The 12788-nt window shown below is 31.2% G+C and overlaps 2 protein-coding genes across 2 annotated transcripts; one reads left to right on the plus strand and one right to left on the minus strand.

The window, feature by feature from the left end:
* Positions 1 to 2202: 2202 nt before the first annotated feature.
* LOC129883177 (histone H2A.Z-specific chaperone CHZ1) lies at positions 2203 to 4579 on the plus strand. The gene is made up of 3 exons (XM_055957776.1): positions 2203 to 2510; positions 2913 to 2983; positions 3564 to 4579. The coding sequence occupies exons 1-3, from the start codon at positions 2436 to 2438 to the stop codon at positions 4318 to 4320; spliced, it is 903 nt and encodes a 300-aa protein (XP_055813751.1). The 5' UTR covers positions 2203 to 2435; the 3' UTR covers positions 4321 to 4579.
* Positions 4552 to 8718, minus strand: LOC129883178 (uncharacterized). Its single transcript, XM_055957777.1, has 2 exons — positions 8001 to 8718; positions 4552 to 4892 (listed from the first exon to the last, which is right to left on the minus strand). Exons 1-2 carry the CDS (start codon positions 8204 to 8206, stop codon positions 4835 to 4837), a joined length of 264 nt encoding a protein of 87 aa, XP_055813752.1. The 5' UTR covers positions 8207 to 8718; the 3' UTR covers positions 4552 to 4834.
* Positions 8719 to 12788: the final 4070 nt, after the last annotated feature.

Here is a 12788-nt window from a genome sequence, read left to right on the forward strand (position 1 = left end):
CGAATGCAATGCTACTATCTAAAAATCATAAAGTCCTAAATTAAAGAACTATCAAAAGGAGTTGGACTTCTTACACTTTTATCTTTGTCTGTATTATAATTGCTAACAACAATAGCAATCTAATTTTATTTGTGAGATTAATTATATCAAATATGTTATTATTGTTAACATGTATTATACATCTATGTAAGCATATTTAATTTCACCTTTTTCTTTTACTTGTATTTTCTCTTCTTTGATTTTTTTTTTCCCTCTTTACTTTTTTATCTTTCAACCTCCCATTGTTACTTCTTCAAATTTGTTCACGGGGGAGCACAAGTTTTTGAGGTAAAATTAGGAGTTGAGATGTTAAGTTAAGAAGAAGAATAACTATTCATAGTAGAATATAAGTTCTTAAAATAGAAATTCAACAATTATTTATTAAATTTAAATAATTAGTAATAACATATATGTAAATCCAGTCGAGGGTCTTTCGAAAACAGCCGCCCTACCTTTCAAAGTGGGGGTTAGGTCTGCGTACACTCTACCCTCCCCAGACCCCACATTATGGAATTATACTGGGTTTGTTATTGTTGTTGTTGTAACATATATGTAAATCCGTAATTGTTTTTAGTAAGAGTATAAAAATGTATTACCAAGTCACTTTAAAAAAAATTAATTAAAAATGTTTTACATAAATTATTGAAAAATGTAACTCAAAATTTACTTGTTTCCAAGTGATTAGGTTAATATTGAAACCAATTTAATACTATAATAATCCTTCTTTATGCTCATAGGCTTAACCAACCTATTAGCGGCTTCTCGCTTATCTCCATTTTCAAATAAGGAGATCCAACGTTAAGTGCAGGAATCTAGCCTCTTTGTTTTCTTTTGTATATAATTATTTGGTATTCGAAATTAAACTCACTTGCTTTGTTAATTTAGATTCATATCACAAGACCTATTAAAGGAGAAATATTTCTACCAACAGCTATTACGTTCTCAATGTTTGAACTTATGACAAATCTAACCTAATTAACCAATTTTCACAAATAGCTAGAACATTACATACATTATTCATTAACATTCAAATATTTAACTAAACAATGCCCTCTATGATGGTCACTTCCATTGAAACTTTGAAGTCAACTGTTTATAATAATTTGGCTTAAGCTTGAATTGATGTCCATTTTTAACACAAGATAAGAAATAATTATTATATTTATGCAGCATGAATTATTTCAAACAAATGATATATTGACAAACATGATTTTTTGTCTTAAAAATGTTAAGCTAGAGTTAAGGAACATCGTAATTAGTTACTTCTAATAATGGTTAAGTGAAAAAATCACAAAAAATATAAAGATAAAAGTGGAAAATTAATAAAAATTTAGAAATGGTACAAAAGCATATTATATTATGTGATTGTTTTCCAAAGAATTTGGAGTTGGCTACGTGTCATTTTGATCAGAATGTCAAGTGATTATATTCTAATTTTCCACTCTAAAAGAATCAAAACTTTTTCCATGGATTCTCATAGTATTTAATGCAAAGTGTAAAATGAGTGTATGGCGATCGAATATCATAATTCATATAATTACCAAAAAAAAGAAGAAGAGGGATATTCTAATTATATGCTGCAAAATCCTGATATATAGTCAAACAGTAAACCCTATTTTTTCTTTTTCCTTTATCCAACACTTTCTTTTACAAAAATAAAAGATTAAGTTAGAAAGAAATGGATCGTTTCTAAAGTTCTTTAAAACAATTTAAAGAACAATCTTTCTAAAAAAGTGTAATTCGATAAATAGAGTATTCAGAAGGTAAAATTTACACAAATCTTATCTCTCTCTACCTCAATATTATAGAATGGATACCTAGTTTAAGTAAAGCTTAAATTCTATAGAACAAATACCACCAAATCTTTAAGGACCGTTTGCTACGCGAAATGGGATAAACAAAAATATCTCATGATATTTTTTAATCTCACCTTTTATATGAGATAGTAATCTCACCATATTACTACAAATGATCAGATAAAATAATTTTAAAATTAACTAATACCTTAAGCAAAAATTATTATCTTTATCCGGACGTTCCAAACGACAAGTCATAGAAGTGATTTTTTTTCTAAAAATTGGCCTCAATTTTTTTTTTCTGAAAGCTGGCAAACTGGCTTGAAACTTTGTCTTTATTCACTACCCCACTTAATTATTACTACTATATAATCTATTCCTTTTTCTTAACGTTCCTATTTTTTTTCAAATACCGTTGGAGGCAACATATTTAAATCTTCATTACCAAAATAAGCCCACATTCCCCCCCACCCCCCACCCTACCCCCAATATAAACACTCTGCAAATACAGTCTAAATTCCTCCTCCATTCTTCTCTGCAGATTTTTTTTTGTTGTTGTTGGGAAAATCAAGAAAGCAGAGATCTTGAAAAGAAAAAAAAATGGGATGTTTTCTTGGATGTTTTGGTTTTACAACCAAGAAACAAAAACGCATAAAGCCTTGTAACAAGTTCCAAGTAAGTTCCCCCAATGCTTGTTAACATTTAATTTGTGCGGTGGCGAAAACAGAATTTTTACTAGGATGTATCTACTATATATACTTTTTCTTAAAAAAAATCTATCTTGCTTTTCAGATGAACCCCTTCGGCCCCTCTAGCTCTATCCCTGAATTAGAGGTGTGGTGAATTAGTTAGAAATGAAGGTTTATATTTTTTTGATATGTGTTACCTGAGCCGAGATTAGATGTAAGGCGTGTGTACACTTTATTTTCACAGACACCATATGTCGTTGTTGTTGAAGAATTTGAATTTTATTTGATATGTCTGAATTGGCATAAAGCAAAATCCTTTCATCAGAAGTGTTTAAATAATTTTATTTGAATACAAAGATGTTTGCTTTCTTTTGAATCTTGTTTTTAGGTGCATCAAAAGTATGTACCACTGGATTCTGCGAAGGAAATTATCGCAGATTCAGCAAATTCTAAGCCCAGGTGAGTCAGCAATTCATGGGTTCTTTCTCTTTCACTTTTTTTTTTTTGATAGCAATGATGTGTTGATAAGTTTATGTATCTCGACTATTTCGTTGGGTTTGTTTTACTTTGAGCCGAGGGTATGTTAGAAATAGTCTCTCTATCTTCTCTAGGTAAGTGTAAGGTCCACTTGCACGATTATACTTGGTATCTTGTTGATGTTGACTATTTCATCGATTTTCTGCCAACTAAGGGTTAGGCAAATAAGAAGAAATCACCTAAAGTTCTTTTTATCTCGATTGAGATTTGAACCTTAATCTACTTTGACCGCTAGGTCACATCATGTTAGGTAGTTCATGAATATTATTTGGTTTTCCTTTGATCTCTCATAATTTTCAATGACACCATTTCATATTAGGTAGTTGTGAATTTTATCTGGCTTTCCTTGGTCTCCCATAGTTTTCAATGACTTCATTGACATCATGATTGTGAATTTTATTTGGCTTTCCTTGCTTGACCTCCTATCACATCACCAACTTCATTAATTACTAAGTCACACTTTTTGTTTGTTAATTAGTGAATTTATTTGGTTTTTATGCAGGGATAAGCCAAAAGAATCATCAAAACGTAAGGTAAAAAAGAAAGTGAGCTTCAATTTGGATGTCAAGACTTATGAGAGAATTCAAGATGACAACAACACAACATATTTCTCAGAGGAAGAGGAAAAGACACAAAGGGAATACAATGAACAAAAAACAGCCAAAGCAAGTTTGTCCATGTACCCTTCAAGTCATAGATACTACAACTGCAACGATAGCTATGAGGAGGAAGATGAGATAACACTTGAGGACAGTGACATCGATGATCTTGATGAAGAAGAAGAAGACTATGGTGTTAGCGATGACGATGATGATGATGGTGGTGGTGATGAATATAACTCTTTGCATATTGAAACAGAAAACAAGTATGGCAATGTTGAAAAACTGAACAAAGATGAATCGAATGAAGTAGGTCGAAATCATAGGAATTCTGTGCTTCTTCCAGTTGAAAATCTCACTCAATGGAAAGCAGTCAAAGCAAGAGGAGCACAGCAAGTGAAGCAACAAAAGGAAAACATTATCAAATTGGATGGAAAACAAGAATTGCCTTTGATTGAAAAACCAGTAAACCATGGTGCGGACGTAAATCCAAAAAATAACTCTAAGCCTAAGCCTAATGAACATGGAATTCCAGTAGATGCCAGTCTCTCAAACTGGCTGGTTTCAGCAAGGACAACATCAGTAAATGGCTCAGCTGTGTATTACATTCAAGATAGAGCTGTAGATCAAGTCGTGCTTGATGAAGTCAGTATCATATAAACAAAGAAAGTGCAGAGAATGGCCTATTGGCCTAAATACATTTGATTGATGTTTGTGTAAAGAATTTATTGTTTTTGTGCATGATTTATGAGTGCAGTGTGTTGTATTCTCCTCCGCGAGAGAAAAAAAGACATAAGATTTCCATCTGGGGACTTGTATTTGGTTGAGAGCATATCATATGCATGTTGTAATTTTTTTATTGTTGCTAAACCAAAAAGTGGACAAAGAAAGAAAGATAACAAAATCATTCTTGCTACAACAGAGTCATCATATGCAAGGCTCAGCACTCATATACATTATAATTAAGCAAAAGAAAACCCAGAGGGTTCTGTATGTTATCTACTAAAACCCGAAGCACTCATATACATTGTAAAAGGAAAGGGTCGTTTCATTTGACTGGAGGTGCCAGATAACTTGAACCAAAACTAGAGACAATCGAATCTCTTAAAAACTGCTGTTATTAGTATGCTATAAGATGTGAATCAAAGGAGATTCAACATTTTTGATTCATAAACTACATTATTCTACAAATGCAAGAATCTGATTCATCCTCATCCGAGTCACTGGCATCACTGCAGGAAAAACAAAAGCTATGTGTAAGAGCAATCCCAATAAACTTCACATAATGCCCAAAGCAAACGGCTAAACAAAAAAGAGAACTTGTACATTCCATGGCAAAGGGGTAACGTAGTTACATCCTGTCTTTTTGATGAACTAAATACAGAAAAAACAAATGTTCACAAACCATATCAAGTAGTGCCGGCAACTTCAAGTACCAGAGACCAACATAAACATTGCTCATCAACAAAAAATTCAAGATCTAGTGCTTGTGCTAGATGTACTACATTTAAGACAAATCTATAGTGAGGTATTATCTCATCTTTTATGATGCATCATATAGCTTAAGCTTATGTAGTAACCCCTTGGGGATGCTAATGGGGAAGACGGGGGCACGGAAATGCTCAGGCAGAGTAGGAGAAGATGGGATGGGTGAATGCTTATTTTTCTAAAATATAGCAGGCATGGGCCATGGGTGCCTGAATGCCTCTAAGATGTAACCACATTAACCTTCAACGACAGAAAGGTGCAGTAGGTCTTTTAGTTTTGTGTTCTGCTTGGGTAATATTTCTTTAATTCTGCATTTTTTGTATTCTTCATTGAATTTAGGGCATTTTCTTGAAGCTTAGTAAAAAGAGACCCTTTTCAGGGTTAGGCTTGAACTTCAAGTCTTTGTTACGTGAGCTTGTTTTCTTGCAATCACGACCTTTGAGAAAATATAAAATTTAGCTTCTAACTTAAGCTCTACTGCTTGTGATGCTTTTAGATAATTTAATAGGTGGTATAGGAATAACTGATAGCTTCTGTTTACTGAGGGGAAGCCTTTGACCTTCAACATTATTATGATGAAGATCAATGACCAGTTTGATACAATTCAAACTAGTAAACATGCTCGATGGGGATTTTGGCTCTATGTTGAAGTCTCTCTAATGTGATTCCTGAGATGACAGGCTGTCTTTGAAAGGAGCGAAAGAAAAGGCAAAACTATAGTAGAGTTGCCCTGGGTTAACTCTACAATGGGAATGTTCCATTTTCACATTGTGAATATTATGAGAAAATAGTAGGAGAATTTTTATAAGGAGAATCTCATCCTTTATGGTTGTAGATAACTATCATCATCATGGAATCACAGAAAATTATCTCCACTGCTATAAATTTATTTTTGAATAAATCAGCATGTATAAGATCAATTCCATTATTCTAATTTATCTTCACGTGCACTTAGTTATTACACTTTGTTATAGAATGCTCCATCTGGAACTAGGAGTGCGCTATTGCCTCCTTATATGGTCTGGGGTCACCTCATGAGCTAGCTTTTGGAGATGAGTTAGGCTCAAGGTCCATTATCTTAACAGAGTTAAAAGGATTATAACAATTCAGTGCACAAAAATGGAAGGAAAAAAGGTTCCAAAAGAAGTTATGTGGGGCATGGAGGGGAGTGGCAGGGTTGGTTAAAACTATGGCAGGAAAAGGATTCATTGGTCCTGTTTATCATCATTAGTTCCCCCAACTGAGCCTCTAAGCAATATACATAAAAGTATGCTTAATAACTGTGCAAAGTTAGACAAGAAAAATTCAGAAAGCTAGGAACCATAATTGAATGCACAAGTGAAAAGGTGTCAACAAGCTTATAACTCTTTTTTCACTTCATAAATCTTTCTGCCCTTCCTTTTCATAGCTCATTTCCAGTATACAGTACGCGTTTGACCTCCTAGTTCACAAGTCATAGTAAAACGGGGGACAGTACTACTGAAGACCAGAAAGAGTCCAACTCTAGTCACCTTATCAGTAAAATATTGTATAACCTCTAAATTCCAATCAAAATATCATTCTAGTTGCTAAAATTTTGTCAAGAATGGTATATTCTATGCCCAATTTTATTCTGAAGACGTAGTAAAACAAACTGTAGAGGCACACATTTCTAAGCAGAAGACTCTATGCAATATTGTAGTTGATATGAGTATTGACACACAATACATGAGAAAGGGCTTCACCTTCACCTTCCCCAAGCTGTTTATCCTACTTCTCTTCACGAGCTGCACACATATTTCTTAGACCAAATATTTTTAAAAGATTCTTCATTAATTCTTGCTTCTGCAAGAGTCGTTAGATGTTTAAGAAACTTGCAATCAATACAATTCATGGGCAAGTTAAAATAAAACAAATACTGGCAGCTCATTAAATGCCTATATTGCTCAAACAAGAGGGCTCCTAAATCCTAAATATGTGGAGTTGCCACTACATTCACTTTAATATAAAGTGACAGCATGCTGCATTTGGATGGTGTAGTACTTAGGCATTTTTCTCGGCGGTTTTGGATAGCTTGAGCATTTATACTGTTACGTTGCCCAATGCTAACAGTGAATCTGTACGTTTTGAAAGATCAGCCCAGTAATGCAGTCAGGATCTAAGCATTTCTTTAAAGGCCCAACGGTTCATCAGCTAATAGTATAGGAAATCTAATGATCACTGGCTTCTTTTCTTTTTCTTTTGGATGATAGGCCATGTCACACACCTCGACTAATCCACCGGATAGCCTGCTACTGCCCACAATCACAGACGCTGGGAACCATAGAGTTGGAGTAGATGGGCTCACATTAAGTTTTGTGGATGTGATATTATCTCCAGGTTGTTACTGATATGCCTCAACCACTTAGTCATCCCCTTGGCAACTCATAATAACAGGCTATATCGTGCTGCTTATATTAGGACGCCAAGCAAGCTATCGTTGAAAACTAATCTATAGCTACGATTCACGCAATCAATATGCTTATCATAGAAAAGATATCCACACACAGACTGCATATACATCATCTAATACTCTATTTCAGATTTGACACAAGGCATAAACAGAACATCACACTTAAGATCTAGTACCAGATAAGCTCCCATACCATCAATAGTTCTACTGAGAACTGTTGCTTTGCCACATTGTTCTAGTGATTCACCGACCGAAAACATCAAGTTGATTAACTACTATGATTTCCCACAATGAGCAACCAATACAATTCACACATAATCAGAGGAGCATTAAACTTTATAAACCAAAACTTCTACTGATTAACCATAAGCTGAATGAGGAGACAATAAAGAGAATTTCTTTTTTTTTTTTTTTTTTTTACCTTGGCTGAAATTCCAAGACCTCAGTAAGTTTATTCCCATTTGTATCATTCCACTGAACTTTTCTCTTTGGCTTAGCTGTCTTTTTTGACAATCCACCTTTCCTAGAAGGCAACAATGCTTTAGACTCATCGTCCTCATCTTTTTCCCCATTCAATACAGGTTTTGGAAGAGCTTCCACAGTATCTTTATTATTTTTTGTATCCATTTGTCCAAATACACAAACAACAAAAGATTCCTGCTAAAGACTTTTACTTAAAGAACCTCAAAATCAGATGATTCCAATGCAGAACCAACAACCCCATTTCAACAAAATCCTCAAAAAGGTCAAATCTTTATAAGAAAATTTCAAGATTTAATGCATTATCTTCATGACCCACAAAAACCCAGTTCCCAAATGATAACAAAACAAGGAATTTGCAGATTCTTGATCTTCAAATCCTCATAAAACTATATGAGTATGCATTAAAAAGGCTAAAAAGATAATCTTTTCAAAGAACAAATAAAGGGATGATAGTGGTTTAGCTCCAAGAATTCTTTTTTTTTTTAATTTTCCTTCTCTGAATGTGAAGGAAAATGGAGAAAATAGGAGGATTGGTATAGCAATGAATCAAAAACCCTTGAATTTGTATTGATTAGATTAGGAAAAAAGAGAGAGAAAAATAGAAAGGGATACAAGAGACAGCGTGTGTGCCTATGAGAGAGAGAAGTGCGTTTACTTTTGTTATTTGTGGAAGCTAAATATAAATTGACCCACAAAAGAAAAATTACATAATAATTAGGATTAAATATTCTATATTTGCATCTAATCACTGTTGTTGCCAATTTTGACTCAGTGGAAGTACAGAGAATAATTACCGAAGAATGTGGTTCATAAGATAAAAGCTGGGTTTTTTTAAAAGCAGAAGTCTTGATATAGATTATTTTTTTTTGGATAGAAAATGCTTCCTTTCAAATAAGATTTTGCAATGTAAATTTAAATTAATTAAATTTTAATATAAATATTAAATATTAAATAAAAAATCAAAATAAAGTAAAATATGGAGAACAATTATTATTTTTTTGTATTATGATTCATATGTTGATAGTTTTCGTACATTTTAACTAATTTATTAGGTACAAAAGTGAAGATAGAGGGGTGCAAGACAGTTTGGAAGAATCCTCTTTTGTTAAAAAATTATACTTTATAATTAAATAGTGCATAATATTTTTTTGGATATATAAATTATTGAATCTCACAATTGGGGTATGAGTAGGATAGAATGTACGCATATTTTATTACTATTGCGTGGAGATAAAAAAAAATATTTTCAAAAGACTCTCTACTCAAGTGTATCAGATACAAATACAAAGAAGAAGAAAATAGTGTATAAAATATAACAACTAACAAAAAAAGCGTTCAAAGCCTATAAAAAAGGAAAATAACAACAAAAAAATGCGATAATTGAAATACAATAATACGACTAGTTCAACAACAAATATCAACAAACCTAAATTCTCAAATTAAAAAAAATAACACTCCATTATCTACTAACTTTTTGTAGGCATCCTCCTCCTCTTTCTATACGTTTTTCATTTCCTTTAAATCCAAATTGAGAAAGGGAAGACAAAAATTGTACTCATCCTTTCTGTCCCTCTCCTTTCAATCCTTAGATTTAAAAAATGCTAAAGGATATTAGTGACAATTTGTTAATAAAATAACAATTCTAGAAATACAAGTCAATTTATGTGCAAACAATAAGTTTTACAACATGAATTTTTTTTTTTTTTAAAAAAAGAAGAAATGTTTGATAAAGTCTTAAACTAGAAGGGGGTAAGTGTTATAAAGTAAATTTCAGGATTGATTAAAAAGGTAAATAGTTATTAATTAATGCCAAAAAAGGAGTTAGTTATGAAGATGACAGGAGGGAATATGGGGCCTACTCCTAGAATAAAGAATACTAAAGTGGAGCACTTTGAATTTCTTCACATGAAGATGTCTTTTTTTTAAATAAAATAAAATCTTTTTATATATAAATAAGTTGGTTAGTTAATACTATTATTATTATTATTATTATTATTTAAATATTCCTTAGTTTGAAAATACTTGTTTCATCTACAAACCATCTGCCCCTTCTAGTTTTTGAGTAGTTATTTATTTTTACTTATTCAAAAATGATGTCCTAAAGTTGATTAAAAGCTTGAAATTATAGAGAAGGAAATGTTATGCCAATTAGAGTATATAACTTTTTAAGTAAGGCATGCATCATATTTACAATCAATACATAGTTTTAAGTATATCGCTTTCTACTAATCATGTGATAAATAATAAAGGTAAATCGACAAAATGTTGAATAAGTTTAGATTTTGAAATGTCTTCCTCTTTTGTGGAAGGCTTCTTTGTAATTACTTGTGAGTTCTTTTACTTTCTTCTTGATAATGATATAATATGATTGTGATGTTAATTCTTCCTTACTTTGATAAATAATTGAAATCCTTTTTATTTGCTTCTTCCTATCACATTAGAATAACTTAATTGATTTTGGTGTATTATGATATGATCGTTACTTAATAGAGATGAAATGATAATGACATCGTTTTTTTTATAATTGTGTATATGTTAGTTTATGCGCACCTCAACTAATTTTATGAAATATATGTCATCTCCTACCAACAACAGATAATGACACCAATTTTAATCACTACATTTCACAATTTCCACCAAGTTTAGGTTCTTGGAAAAAGAAAGAAAAGAAATAAGACATGTTACTTGGCTTTGAATTTCTTTTTGTAGGCTTACTTTAGTGTCAAATCATGAAGAAAAAGAAATGTCCAATCCCTCGTCCCATTGAATTTGTACTTATATGCAAAAAGATAGAATGTCAATGGTTAAAATAACAAGTGTTCCTAAAAATATAATAAAGGGGAATGATGGAGTTGGCTGTACTATAAAGCAATTGATTAGTGAAGAATAATTTCTTTAAATTATCTCTTGGATGATTTCAAAGTTGTCTTTAAGAATTCTTTTATGTAGTCTTCTCTAAAAAAGAAAAAAAATTGGGGTACCGACAATTAGGTGAAATGAAAAAGAGGATTATAAGATTGGGAATCGAGACCTCACCAGTAAAATGAAAGTTCGTAGTTAATAAATTAAATCACTAGTTTCTCATTCCAATAAATAAATAAAAGATAAAAATATCTTCGGAAGTGAAAAAAATGACATGATTATTAAACTAATGGTCTAATTTAGACCAGCTCATCCTTGTTTTTATTTACTTTTAGTATCCTTATTTTAATTATTTTCTACATGATTTTTTTTAGGATCAGATTTCTTTTCTTTATTAATTTTGATATGCTTTAGTTGAGTCGAGTGTTTATTTTAAAAATTTCTCCATCTTTACAATAAGGATAAGACTATGTATACACCAACTTTTCCAAAGACTACTTGTATATGGTTTAATACAAACATGTTTGTACATAAAACTTATATTTAAAATGACAGAAATATTGTAAAGTGATGTCTTAAATATTTTCAAGAAAATATATCAATACAATGCTAGATTTTTGAATTTTTTTCAATTCGTCAAAATTTTGGAAAATATTTTCTATATGAAAATGTCTTCTCGAAAAAATAAATTTCACAATTGAAATTTCAAATTAATTGTGTCATCCCCGTTCTTCAACACACCTCATCTTTACTTCAATCCTCTTAGCCCCAATTCCCACCAATCATCATCCTAAAACTTCCCCTCTCATAATATTTATCTAAATTATACATAAACATTTAGAATTATTTTTTGCTTACATACCAAACACAAAAAATAAATAAAAAACTTTACTTATTTTTCTAAAAAACACCCTTAAGGGACAAAACAAACAATTACAATAATGGAAAAACGTTTATGTTATGCTAAAATAGAAGAATTATAATTAATATAAGATAGTCTTGTAAAGCAAACAGGCAAGATAAGGTCTGTACTTGAAAAAAAAACAATACCACATAGCAAATTTATGCATCATAACTCACATAGTGATGGGTGACACATATTAAAGGGTTCATATAAAAAAAAGGTTCTAATATTTTAATGACTCTCAAAACTTTTTTATCTTAAGGATGTACATAATAGCTTCAATATTGAATCACCAATTTATTTATTTTTAATTTTCTATTGAGTGGGCAATACTTGTATTAGGTTTGATAATATTTAAATTCATACTGGAAAACTCCATATTAAAGGGTAAAAAATTTCCTAAGGAAGATGACTACAAATTCAAAGCTCAAACTCGGCTCAAAACCTCTACTTGATGATAAAGGAGTGAGTATTGGACGATCCTAGTTGGTTACCATACACCACTAAGTTTTAATTGTTACTTAAATTTATTGTATTGTTAAATTCATTATTACGTAACAATCGTATTGTACCAACGCTAGTTTTAAACATTTTTAGTAATAGTTATTTTAATTGTTATGGGAGGGAAAATTAAACCAAGCAAAACGTATTAAATTTACTTTTAATTATATTTCCGGATAGCAGTCTTTGGAATATTAGACTCTTTCAAATAAAACTGAACAAGAAATTGATTTTGATCATTTCAAGGTAAGGTTAGGTTGAGAATAATTAAATAAATAGATAATTATTTATAAATTATGAACTTGTCATTGAATTCTTAATTTATTTTAGTTACTGAATTTGTAATATATTTAATAAATTTCTTAACAATATAAACTCAAAGTCCAAGTAAAAAGTACATAATTCGTTCGAAAAATTGTACCTAATATTGTAACTCCGCCTCCGTTAATTCAAAATAGT

This window comes from Solanum dulcamara, chromosome 3 (assembly GCF_947179165.1).
Source record: "Solanum dulcamara chromosome 3, daSolDulc1.2, whole genome shotgun sequence".
NCBI classification, from domain to species: domain Eukaryota; kingdom Viridiplantae; phylum Streptophyta; class Magnoliopsida; order Solanales; family Solanaceae; genus Solanum; species Solanum dulcamara.

What these genes read in the sequence shown, in the direction of transcription:
- LOC129883177 (XM_055957776.1), top strand. Translation starts at nt 2,436, where the DNA reads ATGGGATGTTTTCTTGGATGTTTTGGTTTTACAACCAAGAAACAAAAA. An exon ending in AGCCTTGTAACAAGTTCCAA is followed by an intron (nt 2,511 to 2,912) that starts GTAAGTTCCCCC and finishes TCTTGTTTTTAG; the next exon opens with GTGCATCAAAAGTATGTACC. An exon ending in TCAGCAAATTCTAAGCCCAG is followed by an intron (nt 2,984 to 3,563) that starts GTGAGTCAGCAA and finishes GTTTTTATGCAG; the next exon opens with GGATAAGCCAAAAGAATCAT.
- LOC129883178 (XM_055957777.1), bottom strand. Translation starts at nt 8,206, where the DNA reads ATGGATACAAAAAATAATAAAGATACTGTGGAAGCTCTTCCAAAACCT. An exon ending in GTCTTGGAATTTCAGCCAAG is followed by an intron (nt 4,893 to 8,000) that starts GTAAAAAAAAAA and finishes TTTTTCCTGCAG; the next exon opens with TGATGCCAGTGACTCGGATG.